Genomic DNA, 14,203 nt, shown 5'->3' with positions numbered 1-14,203 from the left:
AACCCCATTTCCTCTTCTGTCTCTGTATCCTTCACAATCCATTCTTATTTCTCCTTTCTTACATTCTCTTTTGCTATACAGTCTTATTGCTCCACTGCACTCATCCCAACCCCCAAATCCAAAGCCTGCTGCACCACCCTCTCCACTATCTGACCCACATACTTTAGGACAACATCCACATTTTACCATACCTGCTAATCACTGCAGCACTGTGGCACACTTTTGTGGGGCATTTTGTGGCCCACAGGAAACTGTCTCTACCATGTAAGGGTCAGTTGGTTACTGTTGCCCAAATGACCAATATTTCCAGTCCCCGCGTTTGTCCTTTTTCCTCTCTTGACATAGGAAGCGTTTATAGAGTGCTGGACCCAATGGTGGGCAAGATTGGGTTTAGAATCCAACTTTTAGAGGCAACTCTTTGTCAACTGGTATAGACTTGAGAAACACCACTGTTCTAATGCAAGTCCGGTAAGTCTTGACCAATGACCCAAATCAATACATCTTATATACTTTTATTTTGTGCTTTATCATCCGTTATTCTCTTTATCTACTCCCAGCACATAAGCCCCGATGAAGGGGAGTTTTGACCTCTGAAAATACATTGAAATTTTCTTCTAGTACCTTGTCATGTGCAATAAAAACTTATCGAACTTATCAAACTTGCATTAGATCTATGACACATCAATTTTTTAATACCCTCTTCCCTCTCTTTGAGATCTTTTTGTCTGTGTCCATCCCTAATGATGTCTATCTCTGCAGATAAAGAAGAGCAAAAGTTGAAAGGAGTCATCTACTTCCAGGCCATAGAAGAGGTGTATTACGATCACTTGCGGAGTGCTTTTAAGGTAACTTTTGAAATGAAAAAATCTTTTCTTTTAACCTTAATTATTAAAATGTTTGTATATTAAATATCCTTTCTTTTATTATATAAAATGTATGTAAACCCTAAGTGCTATAAAAATACAAGTTGATCCTGGCCAAAATTTTAGCTAATAATAGTCCTCTCTGAGGATTATACAATGCCTTCTTCCTATCTAATGGTGAAACCTCTCTGACCTTTAAAGGTTTTATGGAAATAGAGATCTCTCTTCCACAATTTAGTCTTATTGCTCTACCCGCACTCATCCTGACCCCCAAATCCAATGACTGCTGCTCTTCTCTCTCTCTGACCAACGTACTTAAAGACAATACCCACCTTTCACCATGCCCACCAATCATTGCAGGCCATACAAGAGGTGTACTACAATCACTTTTGATCATCTGGGAATAGTTGGTTCCCATTTAACTTGGTGTGTCTGTTACCAAATTATTTATATTTTTTGATTTGGATAGAGTAGGGAAGGGTTAAAACACTTGCCAGATTATTTTTTGGGAAATATGAGGAAATCGTCAAATTGAGGAGAATTTCCATCTTAAACAGTTGTGTCCCCATTGGAAGATTGCCCCTCACCTCTCATCTTGGGGGCAACTGCTAAGATTTCCCTTTACTTTCTTTCTCTGAGACAAAGGTCACTAGTAAAAATAGAGGAGTGAATCTTCCCAGGGGGCATGCGGACAGTAAGAAAAACTTGTCAGAGGGGCTAACCAAGTGTCACGGTGTAAGGTCAGGTTCAGAGACCAGTTGCTATAGCAGTAAAAGGCTTACCTGGAACCAGCAGGATAGGTACACCAGCGGATCCCCCTGGGAATGACGCAGGCTCACCTGAGGTGCGGGGTCTAAGTATTAACCGGTATTCACCAGAGCTCCTAATGGTGGAGATGGATTGGGCTGCGTGTTAATACCAGGTCGCAGATCTCAGGATCACCCCACCAGGGAATGAGCAGACTGGGAACCAATAGCGGATCAACAGGTTAGGGATCAGACGAAAGCAGAGTCGGTCACAAGCCAAGGGTCGGTCACAAATGGTAGCAGATCAATCGTGGTCAGGAACAAGCCAAAGGTCAGTAGCGGAGATGTAGACAGCAGCAGGAACAGTAGCAGGATATTGGCTGGAAAGGCACAATAATCTGGCAAGGAGGAAGTCCAAGGACATGGCTTATATAGGAAGTTCATGGGAGGAGCAAGGAGTTCAAGGTTCAAGAGCAAACAAGGCACAAGGCAGGATTATCCAATAGATGAGGCAAAGAGTTGTCCAGCATCCCAGGTAGCTCAGTGAGCAGAGTTACTGCCTGACACAGTAGAAGTCCCAGGTTCAAGTCCAGGCCCTGACACCAAGTCTTTCTCAATCTTTTTATTCCAGTGGAACCCTTGGAATAATTTCCATGTTTTATGGAACCCTTGATAAAACCAGTTAGAAGGTAGTTGGAAAAATGCTTTCTTGTGACACATGTTACAAGTGATGTTGCCATGTGGCACCATTCATTTTAAATGGCACCCTTGTGCAGCAGTGGGCAACATGTGCCAATGTAAACAGAAGTTGCTGCAAACTACCAGAAATGGTGCATGCACATCCATGGGCAAGGTGTGTTTGGATTCTGTAGAGAATTAATGGCACCACATCGCCCAAAACACATTAAATTTTTAATGCATGTCAACACAGCTTGCACAGGCTGGTGTGAATGTGTCTTGAGTGTGGTGTTTGAGACAGCGAACTGATATATGGAATTCAATGTTCCTACATGAAATAAAACTGTTATTTTTCATCCCCCAGAGTCCACACCCTAAACTGACATTTTGTCTGAAGACTTTCGAACGCCTCTTCTGCATGGTTGCACCAACTCCGGAAGCCATGAGAATCTGGATGGATGTCATGGTGACGGCAGCTGAGGAGAACCACCGCTACTGAGACCTTTTGTGATCGATGCCAAATGTTTGGGGAAGAGTGAAGGAGCCTGGGAAAAAAAATAGAGGAACACAAAAGCATGAAACACAGACGGACTTGTGAAAAGAAGGAACTTGTGTGAGAAATGTGACTGACAAAAGGGAAGAAAAATGAAGAAAGAACATTTTCTAAAACCCGTGACAGAAAATCTGTGAAATTTTAGTAGACATTCCCTGGTGAAAAACATTTTTTGACCCTTGTATATCCAAACAGGACAATTCTTTGCAACACACCATGGTTCTCACCTCAGGAATGACTATACCAAAGAGCCTTGTAGCCTTGGCCATGTCTAAGGCCTAACTAGCAATGTCTTCCACCATTGGTTGGAATGTTGATGGACCTTGCGAATTACCACTAATGCTGAGCTATGAGTTAAGCATATCTTCTAATGTCTGTGATATTATGTACATTTTTTTTTCTAACATATGGATGGGTTAAATTTTATGAGCCACATATACAGCTTGGGAGCCGCCATTTTTTAAGTTGGCATGTCATGTCAATTTAGACAAAACTCTCCCTAAAGAAACAGTGACATCACAAAAGCTCAAAACGTCTGCCTTGTCCCATCTAATGTATCTGTTGGATAACCATGACCATGTAGCAAAAAAGTAGCAATCAGTCTAGTGAACTTGGGGACCTTCCATCCAGAGGATTTGAACAAATTTGAACAGTAATGGCAAGGATGTGCCACATGAAGGCGGAATCAAAGGATAATGCAATATATAACTCAATCGAGATGGAATAAACAAAGCCAATGTTGTACTAGAGTTCAGCATGTATAGGTTTTTTGTTCTTGTGTTTGCAAACACTACAACTATCTGATGACTGGCTGACATGAGTGGATAAACATCAAACGTTGTGGTTCTTGTGGAGCCTATTCTTGTGTTCTTCAGTATGGACCTTATTTGGGATTTAAGGGTTTTGAAGCTAAGGTTGTCATCTTAGGCCTCCAAACCAGGTAGCCCTCCATTGTCTGCTGCTGCTGAAGCCATTTTGCTTTAATATTCAAAATTGTTGCAATTAACAAAAGCTTCTTTGACTTCAGAGGCTGACAGTTCTCACATTTTAATGTGGCTCTGTGAAAATTTAATGACGTTGCCCACAGCCACAGCCTAAATTTGCTAAATGAGTGAGAGTTTTAAGAGTGAGTTCATCTTTTTCAGAAAAAGCCTATGCAGTCAAGGGGCTCCAGTAGGTATTAAAAAACAGCAGCTTTGTTAAATGTTCATTATCTTTGTTGCCATACCCTGTGGGCCACCTGGAAGCCAGGCCAAAAAACTCCCAGTTAGCAGCCCCCACAAACTGTCTTGTTGCTAGGACGTGATAGTGGTTGGTTTTTGCTCCTGTAATGCTGACACTGAGCATACAACAGTTTTCACATCCTAGCAAACAGTCAGGACATGGGGATTGCTAACTTTTTGGCTAAGCTTATGAGGGGCCAAGATGGCCTACAAGTATGATTCTAAAATTAATGAGCATTTTACATAGGTGCACAATTTTGAAAAATCTATTGCGGCTCCTTGACTGCATAGGCTATTTCTGGCAAAGGTGAACTTCGCTTTTGAGGGCATTTTAAATAATACCAGCTAACAGGTATAACGTGCAGGCAGCCAGGGATGCCTGAACATCAGTCCCCTTTTAATTTACCCAAATGCCATTCTTTCTGAACAGCCACAGTTGATGTTCACTCCCGCTGCCTTTACATGCCTATCGACCCACCACTATGACAGCCTGTCCCGTTAACCTCACAGACTTTATTGCAGCCTGGAAATGTCTTCTGAAAGTGCTTTGGCATTTCAGAAGACCCCACATGTGGCTATAGCAGGGGGTAATGGAAGCTGCTGCCAGGTATGTTCTGGTATTTGCACTTTATACCTGCTGGTAATTCTCTTTATTAAAGTGAGAGAGCACTTTGAGATACTTTCATAATGGATTCTTGGTGCCCCAGCCGAAGAAAATGGAACCTTTTGTCTTTGGATTTTGGCTATTCAGAATTGGTAATGGCAATTGTTTCAAGGGTAAAAGACATTTTTTTTTCAATAACAGTGCAAACTGGACACTGGTCATGGAAATGAGAAAGTGCATTTAAGAAGTGTCTCTTGGGTCATATTGTTGTTGATTTATGACAACCAATCAGCATTCCTACACCATTGTTCTTAAAGCTGACATTTTATTGATAGTGAGTATTGCACGTCTGTGTGATATTTAATAAACCACTTTGAACTTGCTCAGATGTGGAAGATGAATAACATAGAGGCACCTTGCATACATCAGGGTTCAAATTACTGTGGAAAATGTTCGGCCTCTATCCATACAATCTCATGGTCCAGATGCTTGCCATGGATGCTGATTAGGTTCCTTAAATGACCACTATATCCTCACACAAATACATTCATAAAACAGTGCAATAACCAGCATGTAACGTTTAGCAACCAATCACGTTGGCTACTTCCCATGAGCCAACGATTACAGGTGCATCTCATAAAATTAGAATATCATCAAAAAGTTAATTTATTTCAGTAATTCAATTCAAAAAGTGAAATTCATATATTATATAGATTTATTACACATAGAGTGATGCATTTCTTTCTTTTAATTTTGAAGATTATGGCTTACAGCTAGTGATGGGCTGAACACCTCCCTGTTCGGTTTGCGGTAGAACATTCGAACATAAGAAACGTTTGACCACTTACTTTGAACAGAGGGGACAATTCACTAAGTGGTATCTCACCGCATCTGAGTATGTGGTAAGGTACCACACAGCTACTCAACATATTCTTTGTTTCAACTGTCAGCAGGGTTCCCCACTGACAGCTAAATGTAAAAAGAAATGCCGGCAATTAAAAGAAAGTCCCATCTATACCAAGTCCTTCGGGTCTAGTATGGATTTTGAGGGGAACCCCCCCACACCAAAATGTAAACAAAAAAATGGCGTGGGGGTCCCCTCTAAATCCATACCAGACCCTTTTCCGAGCAGGCCCGGCAGGTCTGGAAAGGGGGGGGCAGCAAACCCCCCCCCCTCCTGAACTGTACCAGGCCACATGCCTCCTCCTTCCCTCCCTGCCTCTCTCCAGAACTGCACCCGGGGACTAGCAGGGAGGGGAGAGACTTTGCAGTGTAATGAGCACCGATTGGGTGCTCATCAGGAAAGCGTGGGTCAGGGCTTATACTTTATCCCTTTCACTGCCAGAGCTGTTTTTGCGTTTTTTGCACATGTTTAAAAAATAATTTTAGGCCTGAAGATTACACAAAACTCCCAAACATGATCTATTTTCTGAAAGCAGAGACACCAGAGAATAGAATAAAATAGTGGTAGTTCCAATTTTTTTATGTCGCATGATTTTACCACAACATTTTAGTAAGAAATACAAGTATGTTAATTTTAGGACACAAAAAAGCAATAAATTACCCTATTTTTTGTAAAATATAAAAGATGAGGTTGCAGCGAGTAAATAGATATCCAACTTGTAAAACCTTAAATTTGTGCGTACTCGTGAAATGGCGATGAATTTCAGTACCCTATATTTTCTATAGGTCGACACTTTTAAAGCTCCTTATAGGTCTCCAGTTTAGTGTTACGGAGGAGGTCTGGTGCTAGAATTATTGCTCTCATTCTGGCGTGCGTGGTGACATGTGACCTGTATATCGCAATCGACCGTTTCAAGTGTAGGCGCCTCAGCGTGTGCTTTTGCGTTTGTACATGTGTGGGGGCCTCAGTTTTTTTTCGGGGGGGGATGGTATGTGCTTGAGTATAACTTTCATTTTTTACAATTAAAAAAAAAAGAAAATATTTTCATTTTTTTTTTTAATCACATAGGGGACAAGGTCCCCAATGTGATGATTTTTGGTGACAGATTCTCTTTGAGACCCTGTATGTCTCCTCTCTGCTCCACAAAATGTAATGTGGTGCACATCGCACCATATTACATTAACTCCTGGGGATTGCATTAATCTCTCAATGGGGACCTGGAAGTGACATTGTAACCTCACTTCCGGGTCAGCACAAGAAGGGGAGGATATCAGACTTGTCCGCTCTTCTCCCTACTCTCTAGCTGATGGCAAGCCGGGCCCGCAGATGGGCAAGTGGAGCCCGGGAAACCTCATGCACGGAACTCGGAGAGGCTGGCACTGTGTGAAAGCAATTGGCGGCAGTGCTTCCGCCGATTGCTTCACCTGACAGGTGAGCCCTGCTGCTTGCCCGCAGCAGGGCTAAAGGAGGAAAAAAACTACTTGCCCGGCACCCAGAACTACATGTCCTGGGCATCGGGCGATAGGAATCAAACATCCCTGCAGCAGTCTTCCCCTTGATTGTGTAACCTACTGAACCAGACTGAGAGACCATTTAAAGGCTCAGGAAACCTTTACAGGTGTTTTGAGTTAATTGGCTGATTAAAGTGTGACACCATAGGGGAGATTACTAAAGCTGGTTCATTCAGAATCTCGTGCGCCTGTGCATTGTAACCAGTCAGCTTCTAACCTCAGCTTGGTCAATTAAGCTTTAGCAATAAAACCTGTAAGCCGATTGGTTTCCATGCAGAAGTGCACGAGATTCTGAGGGAATCCGCTTTAGTGAATAAACCCCCATGAGTCTACAATATTAAACTGTTTCACAATATTCTGATTTTCTGAGGTACGGATTGGTTTTCACTAGCTGTAAGCCATAATCATCAAAATTAAAAGAAAGAAATGCTTGACATATATCACTGTGTGTAATGAATATACGAGTTTTAACTTTTTGAATTGAATTACTGAAATAAATGAGCTTTTTAATAATATTTGAATTTACTGAGATGCACCTGTATATAGATGGCCTACACTTTGGGTGTATTTAATAAAATGTTACTAGGTGTTCAGGTCACATGCAGCATTCATTTTCCAGTAGTCTCATGGTGCCCAAGCTTTAGCACCAGGGCCTTTGGACACTAGCAGTCAGACTTGGGAGTAGGATCACTGGTTTGGTAAAGGGTTGAGTGGCCCTTGGAGAACAGTAATCAGTAGTGGGATTTGGATCCCTGGTTTGCAAATAGGTTATAATGGCTGAGATCTCGAACAGTCTCAAGTAGCTTGTTCCTAATTTCTGTCTTCTGCAAGGTGGCCCCAATCACAAATGTAGCCCTTTGAGAGTCTCTAGCCATTCTCTCCTGAAGCACTACATATACTGAATATCATACATTGGTGATGTCAATGGCCACAGCTAAGGAGGCTTACACCTCCTAGGTTGATCACTGAATGTCTCCATTTTGTTACCAGTATTTAACAGACCATTAGGCACATACATTCTAACAAATCTGTCAGTGGTAATAACTGAAGTACTTCTGAAAATGCCAGATGCTTGGTTGTCACGTGGATCCCTGGAATTCCGAACAGTCTTGGATCTGGTACAGATGTGCAGTTTAGTGAAGTGAGTTCTGAATTCACTTGCTGCATACTTGTACAAGATTGAAGACCGAGGTTTGGCATGGCGGACAATCAACCAGTATTTTTGACAATCCATAAAAAATACAGAAACCAGTCAGGGTTCAGATTTCATTCCCCAACCCATAAGAGAATAATTTGAACATGCAATTCCATTGGTTGTTATGGTCAGTTGTTTTTGTTTTTATTTTTATTTGTCACCTTGTATATTGATCCAACTACTCTAGAAACCTGTACATATTTATGCATTATATGTGTGAAAATGCCGTATTGGAAGCCTTCCTGTTCTCGGGACCTTGTAGTTTTACTGAAGTATGTAAAATTTGTATATTCAGAAGGACTTTTTTCGGTGAAGGGGTCAGGGAGGTACTGACATTTGTAAGAAATGCCACATATATTTTTGTTTTATTTATTATATATGAATAAAAAAAACTCTTTGTATGACTCATAGAGTGGTGGATTTCTCCTTTCAACCAGGCAAATCAAATCAAGAAAAATGCTGAACTATGTGGGATATGGTTCAAGGCAGGAGAGGACAGGGAACTGTTATTGCAAACACTACCGACTAGCTCTTTCATGGTAGAAAACAGATTTATGTAGGCTACAGACAATGTGCCATGGTGTGGTGCATTGATAGACATACCTATTATAATGAATTATTGTGACAAAGCATTTCACATTTTCCTGCAACAGTTTCCTTTGCGTCTCTTAGCATTCGGTCACCTGACATCTCAACGTTGCAAAGGAAGACGATGACGGAAGGCTTCATGCAAATGACCATACGGGGGGCCATGTAAAGCCTTCGTAATAAAATTCCCATGACCTGCTGCTGCCTCATACAGCCAGCCATAGAGATGCATCATAAAAGGCAGCTGTACATGGTAGTCCGCAGAGGGTTGTCTAAGGCACCCTCATGCACACTGATGAATGCTTTGAATGCAGATGGTATGGGTGCTCTACACTACCCCTGGTGCATTACTGAATACAGGCTCCTCTTCTAATGCAGCGGTGAGCGAACCATTGGCGCTTTATAAATACTGTATAATAATAATGCCTCTTAATGGGCAGCTGTATGTGGTGATAGTGGGTTGCACAAATGTCATTACGTGGCTCTGCACACTACAACCGTGAAGCCATAGACTTCTCCCTACCAGATGCTTTAATAACCGTTCTGAACAGGTAGCAGGTAGCTATATAATGCAGAGCTCATGACACTGACTGCGAGTCTCACTCTGACTGATGCCTGAATGATTAGGTATCTCCAATAAGGTCCACCAACCCAACATATCTTATTAGTACTGGCCCAGGAGTCAAATATTCCCTGATCCCTATATTAATCAAAAAACCTGCACCAAAAAATATTTAAATCCTTAACCAATGCTGCTGCTCTTTGTTGACAAACCATCAAACAATATTTATAAAAATAAAAAACAAAGCACAAAAAATATATAAAAAAACTTAAACAAAATTTTTTTTTTTTAAAATAGTAAATTAATACATAAAATAATGTGCAAATAAAAGTCCCAATGCAAAGAATGAAAAAATCTTAAATCCAATGTGCTCCAAAATTAACGAAAAGTGCTGTATGCAGAAACTTTAGTGTATTAACACCATCCGTGATAACCAACAAATACTGCACTCCCCAAATATAGTGGACTCTCAGTGATTGAGTCAAATAGGCTTTGTGGATATTACATATCGTCCCAATAGTGGTTCACACTGCTCAGAAGAATGCTCCAACAGAAGGATTTCCCACACAAATCGATCAGTGTAATAAAAAGAAAAAAACTGATAGTGTAATATTGTCAAAAGAATTTAATTACTAAAATCAAATGCATCAATTGCACTCACATATTAAACATGAAAAAAATGCCTTGGGTCAATTTCCTATGACCATCAGATCATTTTCTGCCAATGAAGATTTCTCATAGTGTATGAGCTGGCAGCTCAGATGGATACAGACACAGTAAAGATGGCTCTGGAATGCAGCATCCCCCTGAACCCTAGTTCAGTCCTCCCTTGTGCGTCTGGCATATTAAGGTTTCCAAACCCCAGACTGGGGAAAAGTCAGATCTTTGGCAACTCTTTGTTGAAAATGCTCAATACATAACCTCAAAAATTGTACTATGTACAATCTCACACATTATCTGATAAAACATGGATGTGGAAGAGCCAGAAAAGTACCAGGAAGATAGGGTTAGCTTGGTTGGCAGAAGGAAAAGCTCCTTGGTCTTCAAGACATTAGACATAGGAGAGAGGGAAGGAGGCGCCACTAAGTGCAGTATGGTAAAAAAAACTTTAAAGACAAACAATAGAAATGCACTCACAGGAGTAAATAAAGGTAAAGCATATCTGCATATCCGGAAGGGGGGTCTCTCTTCTCCATCATAGCGAACCGCCAATGGAAAAAAGTCCAATGGTAGTGCCGGAAGTGAAGTCCAGGGTAGGCAATCTGAAGTGGAGCAGAAAGCTGCCCTGCTGACCAGCATGGAACACACGGGCGGATGTGACGTCACCAGAGGAACATAAAGGACCAGAAGGGTATAGAAGTAATCATAGTCTAAGTGCTTGGAGCCTCCAGCTCCTTCTACAGGCCTGAGAAGGTCTGAGGCCTGTAGAAGGAGCTAGAGGCTCACAGAGCGTAGCCTGTGATAACTGCTTTCCCCTTTCGGTCCTCTGTGTTCCTCCGGTGACATCACATCTGCCCTGTGTAAAAATCCACACGAGGCCAATTCACCATCACGTGCGTAAGATTAAAGGCATACCAGATTTCCATCTATTCATGCATATCATGTAACCAGAATAAATCAAGGAGGAAGCGGACGTCACCAGTCTCTTCGTTTTTCTTGGACCATGTAGTATGACAATACACACACTCAGAAAAAAGAGATTTCTCTCATTATGTAGTATATTTTATTAAAAGTGCAAAGGATAAAAGTGGAAATACACTCACATGTAAAAGTTACATAGTTAGTCTGGCTGAAAAAAGTCCATCTGGTTCAACCATATAAAAAAAAAGTTATAATCCTATGCCCACAGTTGATCCAGAGGAAGGCAAAAAAAACCAGCAAAGCATGATCCAATTTGCTCCTGTAGGGGAAAAAATTCTTTCCTGATCCCCCGAGAGGCAATCCGATATTCCCTGGATCGACTTTTCCTAAAAAAGTGCCGCTTTAGGCACCGGAATAACCGCATAGCATGGATGCAAACCACTAAGCTCGCCCTCTCTTACTAAGTGAGCCGGCGTGTTTTCCACAGGCTGAATCCAAATCACTGGAAGTGACGTGCAACAGGGACCAGAGGTGACGTCAGTGGCCAGGCCTCAATGCATTTCGTGGAATTGCTTCATCATTATGTTGATTATCATTTTTAAAGACAATCATTATATGTTTATGTATTTATACACACTTTATTTGAATGACATTGAGCCCTCCTTTTAACACAGTTGGGTGCTATGCTTACAGAGCCTGGCCCAGACTTTGATTTTTGCATTCAGCAAGGATGCAGGAAGAAAAATAGGTGTATGGTAGACATGTGCACACAGGACATTTCCATTTTAAATGCATTTGTTCATTTAAAAATTTCATTTGGTAATATTTGTTATGTTGAACTTCATTTTTTGGAATATGTTTTGTATCTTCATTTGTCCGGGTGGATTTGAAAAATCTTTTCCAGCAGTTTTTCCAGAAGATTGCTATATATTTGATATATTATCGAATTGGACAGATTCAAATTGGAAGGATTTGATATTTTTGGATGCTAATCCAAACCACCCAGAGAAATGGCTTGAGCTGATTGGACAATATTGACTGGCATCATGTGCATCTGAATTAACTAATAGAGTGAAATTTGGATACATTCATTATTGGAATCTGAATTATTGATTAAATTCCAAAATTCATTTTTCCCCATGGGTCCAAACTACTGTTGTATCATGTGACATCATCAGAATAAAAAAAAAATGCATTTGTTAATTCGTTATAAGTTTTTTTCGGATTTATTGACATTCATTACTATGTCCATTTGGAGATTCATATACATACAAAGTCCATGGTGTTCATGAGCAATCACCATCTACAACTGAGAACTGCCAACCAATAATAGTGGCAGGGCATTAGACAGTGCTTTCCCCTTCACTCAGATTTGAGAGGAAAGAATGCTGGGAGATGACTATAGGAGAGCCCAGGGGATTTGTAAATTGTGGTGAGGGACTTTGTGAGACAGGTGCAAGAAATCCAGGTAAAGTGATATTGCCACAGAGAGCTCAGTGACACGTGCAGGCAACTGTGGTACATATAGCCAATGTATTGGTACACTAGGTGGGAAAACATCTGTAGACTCCTGACCAGGGGCGGACTGACCATTTGGGAACTCGGGCACTGCCCGAGGGCCCGGGGTCAGAAGGGGGCCCCATGAGATGCCCCTGGTACCTTTCATAGGCTTTTTTGGGTGTGGTTTGAGTGTGGGCAAGGATACAGGGGCCCCATGAGTTGTCAGTCCACCCCTGCTCCTGACCATCACACCTACACAGAATTGAGGGATATCACACTTTGAAACCATGGGCAATAAAATAGAGTTTCTGCCCCCACCACCACCTACACCCGTCCTCCCATTCTTCTTGCAGCTATAGCAGCCTTCACAAGATTTTGGAGTGTGTATGTGGGAACTTGTACCCATTCAGTCAGAATAACCTTTATGAAGTCAGATACTGATGTTGGACTAGAAGACCTGGCTGGCAATCTGCGCTATTTATCCCAAAGTTGTGCAGTAGGGTTGAGGTCAGGGCTCTATATAGGCCACTTGAGTTCCTCCACACCAAACTCATCAAACCATATCTTTAAAGAGCTGGCTTTGTACTCAGGGGCACCGTCATGCTGGAAAAGAAAAGGGTCTTCACCAAACTATTACCACAAGGTTGGAAGAACAGTCTAAAATAACTTTTTATGCTGTAGCATTAACAGTACACTTCACTGGAAACACCTACAGTTGCAAGAAAAAGTATGTGAACCCCTTGGAATTACATCGCGTTTTGCATGAATTGGGCATAAAATGTGCTCTGAACTTCATCTTAGGGTGAGCTACTGTAAAAAGCCTAATTGAGTCCTGTGGCCAGGGACCCTCTACAGCTCCTTATTATGATGGGTGCTCTGAAAGACCAATAGGCAGGAATGAGTGATCTTGAATGCCCTTAAAGTGTTCACTATATCTGGTCTCCCACAGTACACACAACATGGAAATGCAACTATTTTAGTAAATAGAAACTGCTAAATACCTTTTCTCATCAGCAGTATATATCAGTCTTGTGAGTTCTATCAGTGTCCAGCACAGAGCTGGTTAAAGCTTGTAGGAGGAGTTTTCATTCTCCTCTGACTGTCCTATGAGGCTGCATCCCTGACCCTCTGTCTTGACAGTGCTGATTTGCCCCATGCTGATCACATGCGCCCTCCCAAAGGAAAAAAAAACTCTCTAGTAATACACACCAAACTGAGCATGTGCAGACTGACTCCTAGAGCTCTGTACTATCAGCAGATGGATTGGAAAAGTAGAAGTATAAGATAGGGAGGATCAGAGAAGACAGGATCAAACAGCATTTTTACACAATGAAAAGGATTAACCCCTTAGGTTCCACAGTGAGTATAGCAAGCATGCTTTACTGCATATACAGACTGATTGTACTGTTGTGGGTTTAGTAACACTTTGAGGCAATCCTATACTATACTATTACTATCCACACTATATTCCTCCTCATTTGACAACCTTTGATACTCTGTTCCAACCGCTCATGATTTCAGAATTCTCTGTTGTCCATTTAATAGTATAACTGACACTGACCCCATGGGACCCCTTTTCCTTTCCCATTCTCTACTCCTAAATTTTCCTCTGATCTCCCCCCCCCCCTTCCACCTTCTCTTCTCCGCTGCTCTGTTTTAACCTCTATCCGTTCTTTCTGCAGTGTTTATATCATT

At 41.5% G+C, this 14,203-nt stretch overlaps 1 protein-coding gene across 2 annotated transcripts in view; it reads left to right on the top strand.

Moving 5' to 3' along the window:
• The window catches only part of PHLDB3 (pleckstrin homology like domain family B member 3), a 137,149-nt gene extending 128,468 nt beyond the window's left edge, over nucleotides 1–8,681 (top strand). For both annotated transcript variants that reach the window (XM_089688863.1, XM_089688864.1), the window contains 2 exons: nucleotides 760–845; nucleotides 2,652–8,681. In XM_089688863.1, the coding sequence (XP_089544989.1) occupies nucleotides 760–845; nucleotides 2,652–2,786 (221 nt within the window). In that variant the 3' untranslated portion in view covers nucleotides 2,787–8,681. The remainder of the gene's footprint in view (nucleotides 1–759; nucleotides 846–2,651) is intronic.
• The last annotated feature ends 5,522 nt before the right edge of the window (nucleotides 8,682–14,203 follow it).

Source organism: Staurois parvus, unplaced genomic scaffold (genome assembly GCF_062004578.1).
Source record: "Staurois parvus isolate SC_StPar_1 unplaced genomic scaffold, SC_StPar_1.0 ptg000457l, whole genome shotgun sequence".
Classification (NCBI taxonomy): Eukaryota; Metazoa; Chordata; class Amphibia; order Anura; family Ranidae; genus Staurois; species Staurois parvus.
This window is presented reverse-complemented; position numbering and strand designations above follow the sequence as displayed.